At 39.1% G+C, this 22,273-nt stretch overlaps 1 protein-coding gene across 4 annotated transcripts in view; it reads left to right on the top strand.

The window, feature by feature from the left end:
• Window positions 1-22,273, top strand: part of CNTNAP2 (contactin associated protein 2) — a 1,014,729-nt gene that overhangs the window by 306,595 nt on the left and 685,861 nt on the right. For all 4 annotated transcript variants that reach the window (XM_062625371.1, XM_062625372.1, XM_062625373.1 and 1 more), the window contains one exon: window positions 7,174-7,284. In XM_062625371.1, the coding sequence (XP_062481355.1) occupies window positions 7,174-7,284 (111 nt within the window). The remainder of the gene's footprint in view (window positions 1-7,173; window positions 7,285-22,273) is intronic.

Below are 22,273 nucleotides of genomic sequence, written 5' to 3'. Positions count from 1 at the left end.
GACTCATTTTCTCATGATGCTGGCTGTGAAGCTGGCTCCCTAGCAGCCTGTCAAGACTGTTGTGTGAAATGTCAGTCATCTGGGGAAGCTGCAGCCTTCTGCAATATGGGAAGAGGACTATGCTCACAAGAGCACTGTGAGAAATAACATATCAAAGTAATGGAGGCCAGTAAAAATAACAAAGAAGCAGCCAAGTGATGCTTCTCTAATACTTGCATTGACTTTGACATGCATATGGCAACTGGAAAGTAACTTGTGTGTGTGGAGTATTAACCTGTTTGCACAGATGGAGTGTGGACAGCTCTGTTGTGACTTAAGTTATTTGAAAAGTGCGTTGGGTTTTGTTACCCTTCTAGTGGAGTAAATACATTCTAACAGGACAGAAGTTGGGATAGAAGAGGATAAAGAAATGAAGCTTCCACTCTACCAGTCATCATCCCTATCTAGTTGGTAAAGTGATTCAAGAAACTTGCTGGAGAGTCAAGTTACCTTTTCAACTTAAGAAATAAATAATAATAATAATAATAAGTAACAGTATATGGTGGATTTATTTAAATTTATCTCCCACAGTGAAGAGGAACCCTTCAGAACATATCTAAGGTAAAAGGGCTTGAACCACCCTGAATGTACCAAAGGCTGATATATTTGGTAAATAATACCTGACAGGCAATACTTCCTTTTCCCATAAGAGGTGGTCTTCTGTAATAAGCTCTTCACTGATTTCTTGCTTACTTAAGAACTTGGATCATGAGGTGTACCCTGCTTAGCATTTGCCAGCCATTACCATCAGTATTTATTTTTTTACCTGTGGCCCTTCACAGGACTAACTTTCTCCGACACTGTTCCTGTCATACACAACGAGAGGTTTGGTTCAAGGGTTATTGTGAGCAGCAGGCTTGTGAAACAGGGCCAAGATTGATTTTCGTGTCATTGTAAGAATTAAACCTGTGCTAGACTGTCCTCACTAATACTCGCTTTTACTTTGGTTGGTTTTAAATGTTTTTACAGGGGTTACCCTTGACCATGACTTGTTTTGTATTATCTCCTGCTTTGCCGTTAGTACAGCTTTAAAAGCTCATTTGAAACAGTGCATAAAACTTATGCTTATTTATTCCTATTCTTTGGGGGGACACAGTCTTGTGAATTAAACACAGTGGATTCTGGCATTTGTTTCGGGATACAAAACCTGCCCATGCAATATGAAAAGTAAGGCTGTCTCAGCATATTAATATGCTGCAATCCAGAAAAGTCACATTAATATTCCTGATGGTCTCCTGTTGGAGGTATGCCAATTCCCACATGTATTTATCCATGTTCCAGAGTGCCCTTGCAATCTCATGACTGCTTTTCAGAAGTGCTTGGTGGCTTACACCTTCTCCTCAGCACGCTACAGAGAATGCACTCTACATATTCACATGGGAGCAGAAAAATGTGTTCAGGATAACTAGCATTTAGCACACGCAGTACAAATTAAACCCAGGTGATCTGATTCTCTCTCCTTTGCTCCCCATCATTTGCATTAGAATTCATATTCTAAAATAGGAGTCTCTTGCATTGCAAGATTAAAAGTTGCTCTAAACTTTTTTCCTTGCTTGACAGGCATTGAGGTACAGTTAATGAGTTGGTAATAGTTAAGATTTTTGGGTTTGCATTGCAATGTTCATTTTGTACACTGAAAACACGTGAAACAGAAATGGTTGAGACTTTTCGGTCAGAAAGCCATGGCTTTGTGTATTTCTTGGCTGAGATTTTGTAAGTGCTACATCAGATGGACTTTTCTTATTCTGAGGGCAATTTATTGTGTCTGTTTTGGACTCAGAACACAGTACTGCTATCACAGTCATTTTGCCTTTTTGCATCTTAGTTGATCAACTTTACAGTTCTTTTCTGACATACACGTGGGGCTTTTTTTTAGTGAAGTTACTGGCAACATGTTTATCGTAGAGCTAGTATCCTCCAGCAAAATAATGATAATGGATTCGGATTTGATAGGAAATGATGGCTAAAGGTTTTGAAGAAGGAGGGGTGAGTTTGTAGATTTTGTTTGGTATTTTTTTCAAGGTCTGTCTGTTCCTCAGTGCACAGTGGACCATAATGATGGCAAAGCCTTTGTTCTTCAAAAGCCGCCTTAATAAGGCACCGTCGCTTATTTCTGATGAGTTCTATTTATCGGTATCCAAATGTTTTTCTTTCTTTTAAGTACTCTACACAGCTCTTTCTACTTTACTGACAGAATCTTTGCAAGAGCTTCTGAGGTAACCTCCAGAGCAGCTTCAGATTATTAATAAAAGCCACCTATGACTATAAATATGTACTGTTCCTATTCCTTAACGTTTCTAAAGGTGTAGTTGTTTGTATGCATTCTAACCCGCTAGTAGATACTAATGGCAAGAAGATAATGATGAACTGCAGATAGTCTTTTTCATCTTCTCAGACTGCTTTGATAAAATACGTCAGTGACTTTACAGATGACCTGTCTATTGATCAGGATGCTAAGCATTGGAACAGACTTCTGTGAAGTATTGAGGTTTTTTTACTCTGCTTTGCCCACCAAAAATCATTAAAGTCACTGGCATAGCGAGGAATAAGCTTTAACAGTCTCTGAGGTTGATAAATCAAAGTTTGTGTGTGCATGGTCTGCTTTGTAATAAAGTCAAGGTCTGGCCATCAAATTGTCTGGTCCCTGTTCCCCAAATAGTTCATGGACTAACCAGGTGTGAACTAAAGCAATTGCTGGCAAAGTGGAATGCAGCCCTTCAGTCTATCCAGTATGATGGGTAGGCTATAAACTGTAAACTACACATAGACTGTAGAGCAGGAAAGAACAGGTATCCTTTCCTAGTTTTGTTGAGTGAGGACACCAGAACATATGAGAGGCTTCTGGTAGGGCAGAAGATCCATCTCCTCTGGTTTCCAGTAGCCAGGTGCCTGAGAAAGCATGTAAGACCAGAGCAAATGCATAGGGGTCCTTCCGTTCCATAGTCTAGGAATTTGAAGCTTGTGGATTGCTGAGGTTTTGCGTTTGTATTTAATGTCATTAGGTGACCTTTCTTCCATTGATCTTATTATTTACATATCAAGGAAATTTGTTTCTGATGGATATAAACTAATTTCCCTCTGAATAGGAAAGTCAGAGTAGTAAATGTCATCACACCTGTGACAAAGTTATCAGCTCTGTCTATCCGAACAGAAAAGAGTGGAGTGGAAGAGCTGGTTTGTTTTAGGAAGTTACCATTTAAATGGACCTAAGCTGGCTTGGATGTTAATATATCACTGAGATAAATGGGATGGAGGAGAGTTTATTTCTTTGCTGCCACAATGCTGGCAGGCCCCTGTGCCCTGTAATTGATTAACAGGGCACAGTACATTGACTTATATGGGAAAAGCTATTATATCTCAGTAACAGGAAGGTATATATGATTCTCGTTTAGTAAGTAAAAAATTGGATTCTGCAGGAAATAACTAGAACTGCTGAAAGAACCAAAGGTTCCCAAGGATTTTTTGTAACTCTTAAATCTGTGGCATAACAGCATTTCATGTTACGAAGGAAGTTTAAATAGTGCAGTATATTTAGTGGAACTTTCATACACAGCTAGAAATATTAGCTTATGTAAGCAGACTTTTAACTTCTGTTCTATTGGACCCAAAGTCCTGAGTTATTGATGAGATCAATATCTTTTTTAACAGCTGTTCATTCAAAGTGTAATGCTTCCCTGTAATTCATACACATCTGTGGTGAATTTCCTATATTTTGAAGCCTAAATGAGTGAGCAGGTTGACAGGGTGTGTGTGTTTGTTTTTTAAACAGTAAGAAGCTTATTACTTGGGATCCCAAAACAGGCATAAGAAGCGAATGCAGTTCTAAACAACAGGGAAGGAAGAGACGGTACCAATTAAGTTTGCTTTTTCAACTGCCACCACCCCTGACCCTAGTATTGGTGATTCCAGCCACACTGAGAAAGCAGGTGGCCAGGTTCAATACTTCAAAAGCAGACATACACCAAATGAAGCACATTAATGACTGACAGTAAGACTTGGGATCACAGGGACAAACACAGTGCGGTACTCCCTGTGGGATTTTAGTTTTAGTTTTTGGCTATGTCAGGCTTGTCTTTCTCATTTGTTTGAATCCAAGTTAAGGAAGCAGAGAGACAAGGCAAGACCATACAGGGGGAGGATGCTTTAGAAGTCAGTACTTTTTCCATAGAAGTTTTCCCCATACTTCTTTTCGTGTGGCATCATCAATAGTAGCAGCGATATCGTAGCTGTCAAAATACAAGGAGGAAGTGTTCTCTATAGCTAGTGGGGTCGCTACAGAAAAGAAGTTCTGATGAGCTTCTGTGATTTGGAAAGGCTTTTTCCAAAGCTCTCATTGTTTCTGAACACATTTCTGTTGAATAAATTAATCCCTTTTTAGATGGGAGTTCTTATAGCTCTTTTGTTTCAAATTATTCTTTTTAGAGTATCATGACCAATAGCTTCCCATTACATTCCATAATTAATCAAATTGCAGAAGTAGCATACAGTTCTGTGGCTAAACCTTTCTTCTACTTATATTCTTCCATACAGATGGGGAGTTTTCTCCTCAGCCCCCAGTGTGAAAGTATAGGTGTGGGGAAAACCATCTAACCCCTATGATTTGCTTGGCAAAAATATACCACACCCCCCCCCAACGGAACAGATATTCAGCCTTAGCTCTCATTATGAATGTGAATATATTTCTCTTACAGTCAATATCACATAAGATAAGCATTGGAAAATATGATAAAGAGACTTTGTTATGTATTTGTAAAATATTTCTGCTTATGTGTACTTCTTTGTTCAAATGTTCTCTTTGCGTTTTACCTAAGAACAGTATTAATGGCAAATTAATTCAACTCTCTAGCTACTAACAATGAAGAGGCAGCGAGAGCAGATTGCTAGCAGTCTTTGTTGAAAACCTGTTTATTTGAACAACTGAAAAAATACTGTAGGTAAATAGTTGAGAAACTTTAACTCTGTGATTGTAATATGAAGAAGGGCTACAGGAAATCTGGAGAGGGGCTTTTTACAAATAGTAAAAAATCTATGTAGTGACATAGGACAAGGGGAAATGGCTTTAAGCTCAAAAGAAAGGAGGTACAGATTAGACATTAGGCAGAAGTTCTTCCGTGTGAGGGTGCTGAGGTGCTGGCACAAGGTGCCCAGAGAAGCTGTGGCTGCCCCATCCCTGGCAGTGTTCAAGGCCAGGTTGGACGGGGCTTGGAGCAACCTGCTCTAGTGGAAGGTGTCCCTGCCCTTGATGGGGGCTTGAAACTGGATGAACTTTAAGGTCCCTTTCAGCCCAAACCACTTCTTTTGTGAAGCTCTGACCTTGAACTGTGACTGAAATCACAGCAGCCTGGCACCCAGGTAAGCCTTTGCTCAGTGCTGTGCCTCTGCTGCCAGGGTTTGCTCCTGTGCATCCCTGGTGTGTTGCTTTAGATGGCATGATGTGAGCTTCAGACATGGTGCCTCTGTGGCTACAGACTCTTGACCATGTGTGGCCGCATCCAAGGCAGGGCAAGGAGGGAAGAGGTGAATTGGTCCTTTTATTTTTGTGGTATAAACAATAATGCTTACAACCATTTATTTTCCCCTGTCAAAATTCCATCATTAAATAGTGTGGTTGTGAACTTTAAAGCCATTGGAATTGTCCTTTAATTCAGTGCAAAGCAATTGTACTTTCCCCTTGCCTGTGCTTTTATGCTCGTATGAGTTTTGTTTTCTCCCTTAACAAACTGTTGGAGATTTGTGAAGGAAACTTGCTTATTTTGTTAAATGTCAAGAGTACTGACTCATGAGCAAATGTTCTCCTGTATTTCATTGCTTCAGTTTCTATTGCTGTGAAAATAATTTTATTTTTCATTACATGAGGCTGGAAATTTTAGGAGACCTGCATTATAAATGACTTGGTTTGCTCACAAGCCTGTTTTTTTTTTTTCCCATTGAGGTTCCTCTTTTCATGGTAGGATTAATTCAGTCTCTGTATGATCCAGTCTGACCAAATCACTATTTCCTAGTAGTACCAAAATTATATGGTGTGGCTGAGCACTAAAATATCCTGCCAAACAGAAACAGGGGTGGTGTAGTGCTTTCTAGATGTATAAATTGAGGTGTTTCTGCTCGCAGCAGTGCCTGTGTTGCAGTGTCTGTGTGTTCAAAAGGATGAAGGGATGAATCAAGACATCTGGTGTAGATGATGAAGTTTTTTAGGCTGTACCTGAAATGTAAATGAGTAATGTAGCACACATTTTATTCCTCTGTTGAAGTAATTGAGGAAAAAGGGCAAAGGGCAGTATATTACCTGGGTATTTGAAAAATCAAAATGCAGTTCTCTTTGTTCTGATTTATGTAACTTCATACAACAGTGGATTTGTTTTAAACTTTTCCATTAGAAAGGCAAAGATTCTGATTTGGGTTTTTTTTTGTCCATCTCAGGTGCTAATACAAAGTCTTATTTATACTGGGTAAAATAGATGTGACGTACTCATGGATTCTAGAGATCCTATTTAAAAAGCACCCAACCAAAACAACAACAGACACACCAAAATAATTTATGTTTTTCTAAGTTCTAAAGTAAATCTGTAATAAGTGATAATTCATAGGCATTTATTAATGTACCCGAATTGGTTTCCTTTTTTAAGATATCAGTTTATCAGCACTTCAGTTACAGTACTGAGAGGTTTTATCTTAGCTACTTGTTACAAAGCTTTCATGATAATACTTTTCATTAGCACTGGGTTTTCATGTTGAATAAGCCATTTCAGATGTGCCAGGGCCAGCTTGCTTGTTCACTTGTAGTATCTGGAAGGAGAGTGGTGGCATATAGTTAGGCAGCACCATTAGCTAATTCTCTCCTTTATTGAAGCCTTTATTTTCCCATGTTGAGGGGTGTGTGTATGTGTTTGTGGGTTTTGGGGTGATTTTTTTTTCTTTTTGCTTGTCAGTGTGGGTTTGGGGTTTGGGAATTTCTGTTGTTTGGTTTGTGGTTGGGTTTTTTAAACTAAAATATTGGATTGTAGCCTAATGCATTTCATGTGTAAAAAATAACAAGGTTATGTTATAACCCAGCAGAAAAATCAAAGGCACATTGCCACTTAATATGTATGAATTATTAACAGTAGAAAGTGAATCTGTGTTCTTGTGTTTCAGAGAAGTGTGATGAGCCTTTGGTCTCAGCGTTACCCCACTCCTCCTTCAGCAGTTCATCATCTATGACAAGCAGCTATGTACCTGGGTATGCCAAGTTAAACAAGAGAGGAGGTAAGGAGTGCTCTCTACGTTAACGTTCAGATACTGAAAAAGCAACAGATGATACTTTTAATACGAAAATGCTTTTATGTAAAATATTCTTGCTTGTTTGCTTTAACAAAGTCTTTGTTGTCTGACAGCTGCTCAGTGTATGTGACAGTAATAGCACTCCCTTGCACTGCATGGAGGAATGCACCACTAATAACATACAGCATCACGGGCGTGTCGATGGACTCACACAATGCAGTTGTACAATTGACTTCAGTTAAAAAGGCGTATCTGTGCTCATCGGGTAAATGGACATTTGCAAGTTCATGGTTGTTGGAGCAAACCTAAACAGCTTTGATGCACTTTGTTGATTTAACTTGTTTCCTGCATTAGCACTGACTGCTGTTGCTCAGTTCAAAGCCACCTGTTTTGGTCATTGGAAGAATAGGTGTGTAACTTCGGTCTACCTAGTCTAATTATATCCTAGGGCTAGGCAAATTTATGTCACGCGCTGAAAACAAGTCTTTATCTTTACCGACAGGAATTTTGATAGCTTTCCTCGATATTTTTAAATGTCTATATATACCATTTTGATATACATCTCATAAATAATTTTGCAGGAATTATACATTTAAACATGAAACTTCAGATTAACAGAATTAATATTCTGAATACTAGTGATTTTTTTTTTTTCTAACTAGTAGCAATCTGAAAATCCTGAAATTGAAAATTTCACTAATTCTTGTGTATCAATACCAAAATTTTATTTTCTACCCAAAATACATGTCAGTGGTATAATGAAATGACTTTAAGAGCATAGGATTGAGAAACGCTTTTGCTGTATGGATGAAGAAGAAGGAGCAAGTGACTGTAGTCATGATCTTCTAAATCCTGAAGATCTAGGCAAAACAGCACACTTGTAGAAGGTTGGCTTACTGGCAGTGCTGCTTTTATTTGTCCTGCTCCTGCAGGATTTCTGCTGGTCCTGCCTAGATACTGTATTCTGCCTCCTAAAACTGGTGGTGCCAGTTGCCTGGAGATCAGCACACAGGAAGGGATGAGCCAGCTCTGTCAAGCCAGCAAGCAAAATCCCTAAGTGGGGAAGAATGCCGTCTGGGCTGGGCATGGATCCACCTATGATATGGCTCACATAGAACCTGGGGCTGAAATGGGACTCCCAAGCTCTTGGGCAGGGCACTCTGGTCCCTCAGTGGGTAGGGCGATTACCCTGTTGGTAGCCTCAAAGCTGTGATGTTGATCTTTTATTTATTCTTCTGCAACTGCATTTGTCTGAGTTCTCTGTATGTGTAGGGTTCTTGTCCTTTGATGTCTTTTTGTCTTGTTCTTTGTTTTCTAAAATCAGTCAGCTCCCAAGGTTGCATTCTTTTAATGGCTAGTAATTGACCTGTTACGTTGTTTATAGCCCTTCTCCCTTTGGTACCACCCTGTACTTCCTATATCTCTGTGACTGTAGTCCTCTACATTACATTTTTATTCTACAGTACTAGTTTTTTCTCTGCAGAATGTCTATGTACAAATATATATACTTGAATTGATATACCGATAGTCACTAGCCCATGCCATCACAAAACTAAGTTAAACGTAAAGCGGATTAGGCTGTGTTAACTGGGTATTAGAGAGTTGCTATTACAGCTACACAAGCTGAAGAGAAACTGAAGACAGGCTTAGAGAAAATATGACTCGCAAGTTCTGGTGCTGCAGCCCTGCAGATGTTTATGGAAAGCCTGTGGCCTATCAGGAGCATTGGCAATTTCTTTGGGTTTAGGCCTGTAGACTAGTAGAGAGCATTGTTAATTGCTCCAGAAATTTAGAAGGCCCTTTCTAAATGGGAAGAGATGCTGGTTTATGCCTGTTTCTGGATTTTTCTTCAGTAAAACTGAGTTGCCTTTACTTTGTTACGTGCTTTTTAGTAGTTCTTTTTCTGTTGCAGAATGCCTGAACACAGGTTTTGATAGGCTTTTGAATCTCTTTTCAACTGTTCATTGCCTACATGAAAGAAGTCAAAGAACAGTGAAATTCTAAAACACTGCTCATCATTTAGGTTGACTTCTCCTGTATCTTATCACAGCTATGTTCGTTTGTGTTCTATTATGTGTTCTGTAACAGGAAGAAAGTGTCTAGAATCACTTTAATAGAATCATTGCATCAGCTTGCTGGGCAGGATCTTCAAGTTGATTTTACATGACTGTTTCTCCTTCTAGTTTACTAGACTACTTAGTTGTAAGAGAAAGGAAAATCACACATTTGGATTATTTTTTCCTTAGTTATATTTACCCTCCCCTTTCTGACCTGTATAATCACTACAGTGATGTTTCTTTTAATGCTGCTTCTTTAGCAAGAAGGATCTACAGTGCTGTCATTAATCAAACATTTGCTTAATTTCTACTATCAAAAGATCATTTGAAATATAGTTGCACCTATTTGCTTAAATAGCAACTTCTTTAGACTGCTGTCACCCATCTTTTTATTCCTATGAAGCCTGGCATGCAGGCTTTCCAAAACTGAAGCTTCAATATGTGTATCACCCAATTTTGCTTTCTTAATTCTAGTGACAGTAAAAGTACTGCAGAATTCAGGAATGTGTTTAACATGGGAAATCTGCTTTCCCTATGTTTATGCTTCTGCTTTTACAAATGGGAAATAGCTCATTCTGAATGCTGCGCTATTTCACAACATCCTGGGATTACAGATATCACACTAGTAATAAGTGAATCCATTTTTTTTTTCTTTCCAGAGAGTCATTATCAGCTAATAGGTTCCCAAATCAAACATGCTATTTAAACCACACTGTGTTCAAGTCATTAAATGGAAAGAACTCCCCCTCCTCCAGCCCCTGACCCTTTAAATTAAGGAAATGGGCATTTGAAAATTCTGGTTTCCAACCCAGATACCTTTTTTTGGCTGTTTTAGTGGCCTTTGACTCCAGACTGCCAAAACACTTTAGCCAAAGGGATAGTATATTTTATTCTGTTGATTAAAACACTAAAATATTGAACAGTCCCATCATGTCAAAAAGGTTGCAGTTGTGACTGCAGTTGTTCTGGTTTAGTTTCCTGCTATAAATGATGTAATTGGAAGGATGCACATCAAGGAGTTTAATATTTTCAGCAGGTTTTAGGATGTTTCAGAAGCAGAAATACCCACAAATTTAGTCCTACTGTTTGCTATCACTTTGTTTCCAAATCCCATAACTAGTGATCTAGGGAAAAAAAAAAAACTAAGACTTCATGAAATGGTATTGATCTGGAAATTAAGCCTCCAGGGTATATGTGTAGGGTATTTTGCTATGTCAGTATGTGAGAATATTTTCTGTTTTCCACAGCTGTCTGCTCAGAGCCCTGAAAGCCTTCACTGACTTCTCGGTTAGTACACAGACTTATTTCAAAGGAAATGCAGATCTGATAGGCAGAGTAAACTTGATTTGAAAAGTTAGCCTCTCCAAATCTGTTTATTTGGTGCTTCATGCTCCTCTACGTTGCCCCTTCTGATGCTTATTATGTGTTAGAGTAAGCAGAGAGAACAATCCTGAGCTGCTTTATTTGGGGGGGGAGGGGAGGGGGAGGAAGAGGGAGCAGGATAAGGAAGTTATTTTTAATTAGAGGAAAAGTTGTTGATTGTAGAAAGAACGACTCAGTGGTTACCTGCAGGTCTCTCAGTCTCTTGCAAATTCATACCAAACTATTAAACTTTGCAGCCTCAATCCCTATGTCAGTGAGTAAGGGAGTCTTTGATTTATGTAATTGGTACAACTGTGAATCTGCGTTTCCATAATTGCAAAGAGCCAGAGGCCTGGGGGTAAAACAAATGTGTGCATTTCAGACCTGCTCTCTTTCCCTGATTCCCAAAGCACCCCAACTGTCTTACGGGCTGACTTTTCTCTCTTCCTGGTCGCTTTCAATCATAGCAGCTGTGAAAAGCAGGCAGAATGCTTTCATCTGGTTATCATGGGAAGAAGTAGGGAGCAAGAAGGCCCACGAAAATATGCACTATTTTATCTTTTTCTCTGTATGAGCTAAGGAAGGTGGTTTCTCTGCTCTGCTATTACTTAAGCAATTAGTGACTTGCTCTAACAACTACTGTTGTCCCTGTCAGTTCTGCCAGGAAAAGGGGGTGAAGAAGCTTTGAGACCTCAGGTTCTCAAAACTTAGGTGGATCCTGGAATGATGCAGTGAATTGCATTAGTGAAAGTAGGCTTGGGGAAGGTAAGGTATGGTGACTCTTGAATTCTGTTAAGGGCCCATAAGCAAAAGCTTGGATTTAGTAAGCTAAATGGTGCTGAACTAGCAACTGTTGAGACAGAGTTTGCTGTTGTCAGATTCTATCATATAATCCCTTTGAAAGTACAGTAATTTTTCAGAGTACCAAACTAAATCTTAATGCTATACTGTATTATAGTGTTGCTTTCATATTTAAGTATAAAATGCACTAGGCTGTTCAGTGGCAGTACAGCAAAGGTACAGATTATTTTTGAAATGTCTGTGGCTTGCCTGTGAGAACAGAGCACCACAGAAGAGGAGAAATATACCTGGCTTTTCTGTCGCTGTCCCTGTCAGTTTTATCTAAATACGTGCAGACATCATTAGATCTTTGAATATTATAAAATCTGAAAACTTCTTACTTTGGATTTACTTCTTAACTGAGAGAATATTCAAATTACTTTTTATCAGCTCACATTCTCTACCTGTGTAAACCAAATGTTTCTGAGTATGTTAAGTGATCCAGTACATTACTGGAGAAAAATATTTTCCTTTTCAAAATGTCTGACATGGGATTCATTCACATCGGCACACAAATATGTACCGTAAAGTTATTGACAGCACTGTAACACGTAGTAGCTGAAATCCCCATAGTAGACTAGCTAAACAGATTTCAGAGTCGCTTCCATTTTTGTCTTACATATTTTCCTGCAGAAGTAGTCCATATTGTTACCACCCTCTTAACTGAAGTGGCATCAGAGGAGAGGAAGCTTTTCAGTTAGTTCATTCTAGAGCTTTATCTATTGTAGCTTTTGCATATGTGATGTTAAGGTTATAAGGTCTCATATCTTACGACCTGCCATCAGTAGAATCAATGGACTGCATCACATCATAAGGAGGATTCTTAGTGCATGTTTGATATAATGCATTATCAATCTTCCTTTTAATGGTTCCCAAGCTATTGGACCTTATACTTCTCACTAGTACAAGAATTAATACTGCCCATCATCCACCTCATCCCACTTTAATTTAGGGATGAAATTCTGCATTATTTCAACATAATGTAATGTTATATAATGTAATTGGAAGCTCCTTGAAACTGAGCAGAGTCTCAGAACTTCAGAAATAATCCCAGCAGACAGTGAAAGTATGAAGGTCATAATGAATCTTTGGATGTATGGAAATTATCTTTTGCATGGTGGAATAAAGAAGAAATCTTGTATGCAGGGCTCTCTTTCAAGTCCGGTATTACGGGGAATCTGAAGGTGCTAATGAAACTAATAATGCTATATAAGGGGAAGTTCCTCTAGGACAGCTGATGTTCAAAAAGCAGTCCTTTTAGCATGGCTGTGTAACTCCTGTTGAGGCTTTCCTGTTGCTTTTTAATCAGCTTGCTGACCTTGACCTGTTGTCAGAATTACTGATGTGTCTGTAAAACAAGCATGAGAAATTTTAAGTGTTGGCGTAGGTGTAATTGAGGCAGGATGTTTTTTCTCAGTGGGGTTTTAAATTTTGGCTTTTGAATGGTAGAAACAAGAACTTATCTATAATGGGATTTGAGTCTTTATTCCCCACATCATTCTCAGTGAATTCAATCAGATCTGTCCTGTAGCAGCTCTACAAGCATAAAACAATGCTTCTGAGAGCCTTGGCTTAGAAGAAATCTGAGGTTACTTGGCCTAGGCTCTTTTTAGTATGCCTATTAAAATCTCAAATATAGCCAATAGCAATACTTCTCTAATTCCTTATCACTTTTCTGTAATGAAATACAAGATGGATTTTACAGAATCATAGAGTAGTTATGGTTGTAAAGGGCCTTAAGGTCATCCAGTTCCAACCCCACTGCCATGGGCAGGGACACCTCACACTACACCGTATCACCCAAGGCCTTGTCCAACCTGGTCTTGAACACTGCCAGGGATGGAGCATTCACAACCTCCCTGGGCAACCTATTCCAGTGCCTCACCACCCTTACAGGAAAGAATTTCCTCCTTATATCCAATCTTAAACTTCCCCTGTTTAAGTTTTAACCCGTTACCCCTTGTCCTGTCACTACAGTCCCTAAAGAAGAGTCCCTCCCCAGCATCCCTATAGGCCCCCTTCAGATACTGGAAGGCTGCTATGAGGTCTCCACGCAGCCTTCTCTTCTCCAGGCTGAACAGCGCCAACTCTCTCAGCCTGTCTTCATATGGTAGGTGCTCCAGTTCCATGATCATCCTTGTGGTCTGCTCTGGATTTGTTCCAACAGTTCCATGTCCTTTTTATGCTGAGGACACCAGAACTGCACACAATACTCCAGGTGAGGTCTCACAAGAGCAGAGTAGAGGGGCAGGATCACCTCCTTTGACCTGCTGGTCACGCTCCTTTTGATGCAGCCCAGGATACGGTTGGCTTTCTGGGCTGCAAGCGCACACTGCTGGCTCATGTTCATTGACTAAGTTAATTTAAAGGGCTGGTGAGCATCCCCTGGGATTCTGTGAGCTTTCTGGGCTTGTCCCTTCACAGGACTGGCCAGGAATTTAGTTTGGGTGTGAATCTTGAAGTAAGGAGGTGCTCACTCTGCTTTAGCGTTGTCCAGGTAGGGACAGCTAGTGTGCAATAATGAGCACACCATAGATCATCGCTTTAAATACGGCAGTCTCCTTGTGCCAGCAAGGCCTTTGAGCACACTGAGAATACCTATACACAGTGTAAGTTATTACATTTTGGTTAAATCTTTCTTGGAGGAAAGCTGCTACAGAGTTGCCAGTGGCTTGTAAATTCACTGCCCAGGTTACTAAATGTTGTCTGCCTTAAGTAGGTAAGCACTTAAAGAGTAATGGATAGAGTACCAGAAAAGAATGGGACCAACCACGAGAAAAAGAGTAGTAGCATCCACTTAGCTTTTGTCTATCTGTAAGAGAGCTCTTGCTGAGTAAGAATTATTCATAAATAATTAAATCATTAATAAATTAAATTAAACCTTTAAGTAAACAACAGTTCCCTTTCTGTAAGTATATGCTTTAGACAAACACACATTGTACAATCCAATACAGTTTGTTTGCTGAACCTATGCTGTGTAGTACGTAGTGGATCAGGTTTGGTGATCAGAAGTCAGGGCAAATTAAATGTTATCACCTAATAAATAATTACTTTTCCAGTTTAAAAAAATAAAGGAAAATGACTTATTCTTGTCTGGAAAAAAAAATTATCCTGTAGTGGCTCATTTATTAATGCAACTTTCAAAACATATTTGTACCAAATACAGCATTTTTGTTACACACAGTATGAACAACAGTATTTCTGGACTGTTTAAACTACAAGTAACTGAGGATTTGTTTTGGGTTGTTTAGTTTTGTTTGTGGGGGGGGAGGGTTACTCACTTAAAGACATAGTTCCTTTAAGAGTTCCTTTACCTGTGAGGGTAAATGAAAACACTTCAATTTTATTAGTAACATGGCCTTTTCCTGTTATCCCTAATAAAATGTTTGTGCAGCACTAACTTCAACCTCTGGGGTTTTTCTTCTTTTAAAATCTGCAAATAATTCAGGCTCAGCTCATCAAATTCTGTTGGAACTAGAAAGAAGAGTCTTGTAGGAAAGGCATTTGCTCCCTGACAGCTGTTGTTTCATGGTCAAATGTTATTGTTGGATTCATACAGTTTTCTGTATATTTTTAGCTGCCTCATATCCTACCACGTAATAGATTCTGTTTATTCCTCACCTTCAGGGTAAATAGCTAGGTGCCCCACTTTGATTAGCAGTGCAGTTCATATCAGCCTTAAGAATGCTTCTATCCCTGGTTTAAAGACAGTTGTGATTCAGTCAGTTGATGTTAGCACTTGTTTTCTGTGCATTAATGATGTGGCTGTAATGAAATGTTTTTTTTTTTCTAAATACCTCTATTTTATGGAAGGAATTCTTAAAATACAAATAAAAATGTGTACACAGAGCTCATTCCTCTGAAACCACAGGCTCTTTCAGTCTCTGGAGCGATAGATACATGGGGCAGTAGGAAAGGTAACAGCTTTTGTGTTGGGGCAGGAAAAAGAAACATTAAAAGGGGAAAATAAAACTACCAGTGTACATCCAGGTCAGACTGATGCATTTAAAAACTAACTTTAAAGAGGGAAAACATCACCTTTTTCATTCCAAACACAATCCATGAAACTAAGTCTGTGGAAAGTGAAGCTCAAATAACTGGATAAAAATAAAGCATCATTAGCTTATGTTAATTTACCATGGGCCAGCGAATACAGGAAGCATGACAGCTTTTTCCAGTTCATAACTAATTTGTTAATTAAAGTGTTCAGAATACCTAATAGGCTTATTTAATACATGTCTAGATGATGAGGAGAGAAAAAATAATGCTGAACTCTTTTAAACTTTATGAAACCTTTTTTACAGCAGTTGTTTGCAGAGGCAGTGGTTCCAAGGCCCACTGGAGACACAAGGCAAAAGAGCAGCTGTCTAGAGTCAGAGACAGGCAGGGACAGCGCATCTGCCCTGGCACTGCTGAGCACCGGTCGGGGTTTAGATAAATCTTAGTTCATTAATTGTTTCTAAGCTAATATATGGCTGATTCTGGCAGGAGAGTGGATGTAGTGGTGGCAGAGAGCAGGCAGCCTCAGCCAGACAGACTGGATCCTTATATCACAGTTTACCTTATCCTTAGGCACCTGTGCAGATCTGGCCGTTTATCCCCAGAGCAGCCAAATTCAGTGCTCTCGACTATCCTAAAGCCCAGAGTTTAATTTGAGGGTTTCTCAAGCAGCATTAGGGCATTAACGTGTCAGTAGCTGATAAATCTCTTTAGGTATTCTTACTGGCTTGAATCACAGAATGGTTTGGGTTGGAAAGGACCTTAAGATCATCTAATTCCTGCCCCCCTGCCATGGGCGGGGACACTTCACACCAGACCATGTCACGCAAGACTCCATCTCCATGCTGTTTTGAAAAGGAAGATGTGAATAGCTCTGGAGCTCCACTCAGTATTTATACCCTTAATGGCATTTGAGCAGGAGCTAATGGTCTCAGAAGTTTATACTTGGTATATTTGGTCTTGGTCTTTCTCACTATTTGCAGTCAGCTGCTTCAGATTTCACATGGATGTGCCAAGCACTTAAGATGTGTTAAAAGTTTTCACACCTTTTCTAAACGTCATTAAACTTGTATTGCTTTTATTTAGTATGTGTTTCAGAAGCATTCATAATCTTTGCATTCATGAAAGTATCACCTGTATGTGGAGGGTGTTAGTATTAGTCAGATGATGTATAGGTGCTAGTGAAAGTATTGCCTATAGCAGGTTCTTAACCTGCATAAAGATTATTTTTCACAAAAGGACATCATACCTGGTAAATTGGGCACTAAGTTATATAATCAATCCATTTAAATAGTCAGCAGTAGCCTTTGGTGCCTAATTTCAATTCTTAAAACAGGGAGTGGAGTTTTACTGTATTTTAAAAAATGACACAGATTATAATTAAATGTGAATTAATACAAAGGGTGAGACTTTGGCTGAAAAATGTGCAGTAGTGGCACATTAGAGTTCTGCTAGATGCCTCTTCAACCCAATGCCTTGTAAGGAACTTGCCTGCATCAGAGTTGGCACATTTAACAAGCCACTGGAGAACTTCATATTCCTCAGACAGTGGAGCTGCTGCATTTGCACAGATCAATGGGAACATGCAGGATTAGAAGTAAACCTGGACATAGGAAAGCTGGCCAATAGCTTTTGACAGGTCCCCTACATTTAGGAGTAGCAGAGGCTGACAAATTAAGTTATAGGTGTATATATAGGTTTAGGATATATATAGGTTAAATACTCTAGGCTAGGTTATATCTACAGATACATCTCTATTAGGGTCTGAAGCGTGAGATGCATCTGGAATTGGGGCCAAGATGCAGTAAGTGTATAGAAAATGTATTGTCAGCTGCTTGCAAGGTAGGTGCCTCTTGTCAAGAGTGTGTTTCACCCTCTCCTGCACACAAAATGCAGGTTTTCCTTACACAGGTGTGTGTAGTACAACTGGTAAATAGCTTCTTTGAGCCCTGGTGGAGCACTGCCTTTCCCAAATAAATCATAAATAAGCATAAATGCTGGTAGAAATGGGAGCTATTTGGTTACCATTATAATCTCCTAGTACAGTAATATGCTGAAAGAGAAAAGAAATAATATGATAAAATGAGGCTATTTGCTGCAAGATGAGCAGGAGAGTGCTGCTATTATTCATGTTTCAGCTTTCACAATTAGACTGAGATTATTCACAAGCAAATCTGAGCTACACAGAGAACTTTAATAGTCATTTTGCTGTATGTGGATTACTATGCAAGTCACAAAAAATACCTGAATTGCAAGAGTCTGACTTAGCATCCACTCCCACCTCATAGATTTACTGTTGGTTTCACTTGGTTTTGTTTTGCTTTCTTAAATGAGATTAGTTTTTAACCTATTTGTGTGTAAGAGTCATTCTAACATGGATAAAAATTACAATTAATTGTAGGAGAAAAAATGTATCAACTCATACTGAGCAAGATCACTTGCTTCATAAAGCTTCAGCTTTACATAAGCCTTGTATAGTGAGGTAAAGGCAGAAAGGGAAGAGGTGAATGATGGAGTGCTGTGTAGATCCCAGTTAGAACTTTCTGAGCAGGAGAAGATTCTTACCTTGAGTAAGCAAGAGAATACTTTTCCTTCATTAGGTTGTAACTGCAGCTGAGATTTCAGTCAGCTTTGTGCAGAATGGCAGATGAGTAATGCTGCAAGGTGAGAAAATGTTGGTGTAATTAAGAAGCAACAGTTTACTTACGCTGACCCATATAGGTATATATATAGATAGATTGACAGATAGACATATAGATATGTACAAGCTGCTAGAGTTTGTGTTCTTCTGTGTATGGAGATTTGTTGTGCTGAAAGCTAGCTAAGGACCAAGCACCCCTCAGAAGAAATGTTTTTAGTAGCTAAGCCCTTTACCCCCCTGTCAGCCCTGCTTTTCTCCTTCTAAAGTGATCCATTTGTTTAATGGTGATGTATTGGAACAGTCTGCCCAAGGCAGTGGTGGAATCACTGTCCCTGGAAGTGTTTACAAGCCATGTAGATGAGGCCCTCAGTGACATGGGTTAGTGGTGGTCTTCGCAGTGCTGGGGGTAATGGTTGGAATCGGTGATCTTAAAGGTCTTTTCCAACCTGGTTGATTCTGGGATGCTGTTGTTCACGTAGGATAATACTGTTCTGTATTGGATGCCGTCAGTAGTTTGTCAGCCAACTAAGAAACTAGTGAACTATTTTCTCTTCAGAGCCCTAAACTTTTGTGACTTCTTGTAGGACAGATTTTTATTTAGGATGGACTTGCATTCTTTTTAACAAGGTTTGTTTGAATGGTTGGTTTCCCGAGTCACTTAATGTTAGGTAAATTGTTTCAACTAAGATTCATGCAGCTGTATATTTGATAAGCAGTGGAAAAAAGAAAGCTTTAAAGAGCTGCTTTTTGAAAAGTTTTATTTTAGATGTTTTTGCTTTTCAAATATTGACTGCCATCAAATTTAGCATTCCCGCTGGGCTTTTAGGCACTTCACTCCCAGTGAACTAATTCTGCTTTGGTTAAGGAAGTTGTCAGAAATGATCTGATGTTTGTAAGGATCAAAGGGTCCTATAGTATGTCAAAATAGGTACTTGACCATGTCTATTAATTACATAGTATTTATAGATCAAGAATGAGTAACTACCTTATATCCTTCCTTGGCTTCTTAAGCTTTTGCTAGTACAGAGTGGGTGATGTGAGGATGACTCTGTTTTTAGGGAAGATTCAGGTGATACTGGACAATGTTAGAAAAGAGGAGTAAACTTGAGATCGTTGCTGGGCAAAACAGGGAAGGAAATACTGCACTTTTGCTGGGAAGGAAATGTCATTGGGTCTAACACAGTGCTGCACTGAGAGGGTTTCAGCTGACATTCTGCCAAATGTAGAATCCATAGAAATTAGATGTTTCTTTCATTACACAAGCCATGTTGGTTTTAACGTGTACTGAAGGGTGGCACATGAACTGCTTTGCTTTCTTCAGTAGCCAGAAATTGGCTGTTTTCTATCCAACAAAAGCCAGTACTGGGATTATTTCATTTGCTGACTTTAGCAGCTGGTTGGTAACATCTCTGTAACACATTTTGAATACGTAGAGATGATTGTTGCTTGTACATGGTGGCTTCCAGGTGGGATTTTGGGGGATTTTTAAAAAATAAGCTATTGAGGGACCAGAGAAGCTATTAGTTATGAGCCCAATTGTTGTAAGCAATCTCTAAAAGTTACTTTAATGCACTTCTAGTTTCAAGGCAGAACACAGTGGTGTTGATGCTTTAACACTTACCTCTTGAAATGGTAAGTAATGTGAGATGCAGCTGAAGTGGCAACCAGCATGTTGGCCAGCAGTGTTTTTTCTTATGAGCCACATCCAAAGTCATCTGGACAGGAGTACTAGTGCTGAGGATCAAAGCGGGGATACCAGGAATTGTGTAGGAATTTGCCATGAATTACTTGAAGCATTCCAGTTCTCCTGTTTTCACTAGATTTTAATTAAAGGAATTATACTGAGCTCCTCACAGTGAGTGTTTTTTCCACAGCTCTCAACTCTGAGCCTGGAACACCTTGCTTGTAAGTGGTACTGGCCACCCTTTGAGAAAAGCTTCTAGCTTATCGAATATGATGGATGATTGCAACACTTTTGGTTTCTCAGACTACAGAGGCAGGGAAGTTTAAAGGAACAGGGAAGTCAACTGGAAGTAAGAAAGACAGGAGAGCCCCCCAAATAAACTGATTTACTCTGTAAGCATAGAGCCAAAGCTTATTGAGAAATGAAGTTGTAACTGTGAAGTAAAAACTACAAACAAGTTCCTAAGTTGATAAGGAAACACCTTAAAGCCTTTGCTTTGAGAAAAGCATTAGGGTTACCAGAATCATTAAGCTGTATCACTTTCACTCACCTGAAGAGAGCTTCTCCCTTTCTGGCTGTCTTAGCATTCCCTGAGAACAGAAGTGTTCTCATTCTAGCACCTTAGTCACGGGCAAGTTTTTCTGTTCCATGTTTAGAAGGCTACACATATTTTTCAGCTGGCTGCATAACTGCAAAAACCCATTGTCTGCATAGTCTGTCATGACTCACGAAACACAGCTAAAAGCTTAGCTGTAGAAATGCTTATAATGATTTCAGAAACTCAGCGTTCATTACTTTGCAAGCAAGGAAATTGAAGTCTATACTCATGGCTTTTATCTTGTAAATTTACCCCAAGAACATTAAAAAGGTGTAAAGATTGCAACTAAGGAAGAGGATGCTGCTGATCAGAGTAAAGAGCAGCATTGTGAGATTTCAGCTGGCAGGGCACTAGAATCTATTACAGAAGGTAATTTAATTATGCACTTATCTGTAATAAATATAAATTGACTCGTTTACTTCCACAATTTGCAATTAAATATAGGTATTATTTTTTCATAATAATGGAAGCTCATTGCTAGCATTTTGCAGAAGTGAGTCCTTTGCCCAGTCGAGGCAGAACTATTGATTGTGCTGCTTTCTCCCTGTGTGTTAACACAAACGCTACTGAAGTTATCTTGCGATGCAGAATACTGCACAACTGCATGAATGGTGGCGCTGTCCAAGCAGATGCTGATAACCTCATTTAAAACATAATGTTAATCCTGGAAATCTCATAAAGGCTGTTATTATGGAGGATTTAAAGCTATCAACAGTACCAGCCAAACAGAAAATTTTACGATGCATTGAACGTGGGGTCTATAGAAACTTAATTCAAAAGCTTATGCCTAGAGTTGGTTTTGATGTTGATCAGTACCAGCAGTGTTTGCTAGTAAGTATTGACAGACTTTTAACTCATGATTCTATGCGTTTTTTTGACAAGCTGTATTAAGACATGCTTTCCACTCCCCACTGTGTTAAAACACTTCCTACTCCCCACAAGTCAAAAGTAAGGACTTTAAAGATGTAGAAACTTGTGGTATTTTGGCAAATGTAATGGGAATGACCTAAATTCTAAGAGGTTACATGAAAGCAGAAAGAGGAGAAAAGAAATAATTGGGCCCCTGAATTCCATTGATTCTCCAGGCAAGTTTAGCACATGAATTCCCTTCAGGTTTTAATATTTAATGGAGGGAGTGTCAGTCTTTTTTTCTTTACAATTTACACAGAAAATGTTAAGGTAGGAATAACATCAATTCAGATCTGTTGAAACAATGCTACACTGACATGTGGCTATAGAGCTAATCCAGTAAATGGCTTTCAACAAATTAGGATACACTTTAAAAAGTAGTTGTTATCTGAATACCACTGTGTGGTCCAGGCTGAAGGGATATGATGCAGTCTCTCCTGTGGATAGTGCCAGTGAAGCAAGATTATGTAAAAACCAGAACCAGTTGTGTTTTTTTCCTAAAGGGACCCTCAGGCCGAAGAGTTTGTAAATGTCTTCCTTGGGTTTTATTAAGCCTCTGTACCATGTCCACATTTGATTTCTTTATATTCCCCGAGGGATTATACTGTTTTTTCTTAAATATGCATGTTTGAAAGTATAGAATATGCTTTTAGAATATAGGATTTGAGCATCAGACTTTGCTTTGCCAGATACATAGATGAACTTATAAAATGTTCTTCAATTTATCTGAGTTTCTCTTTGAAAGAAGAGCTCATGTCAAATACAAGAGAAAAAACTCCAAATGATAAAGCCAGCCTTTTGTAACAATTATCCCCTTATGAAAAGGATTTTGTCATGCAGCTTTTCCATCTCTGTATTGGTGACTTAGCACGGTCAATTAAAAT

This window comes from Pezoporus occidentalis, unplaced genomic scaffold, assembly GCF_034315485.1.
Source record: "Pezoporus occidentalis ecotype Australia unplaced genomic scaffold, CSIRO_AGI_Poc_V1 ctg28, whole genome shotgun sequence".
Lineage (NCBI taxonomy): Eukaryota > Metazoa > Chordata > Aves > Psittaciformes > Psittacidae > Pezoporus > Pezoporus occidentalis.
This window is presented reverse-complemented; position numbering and strand designations above follow the sequence as displayed.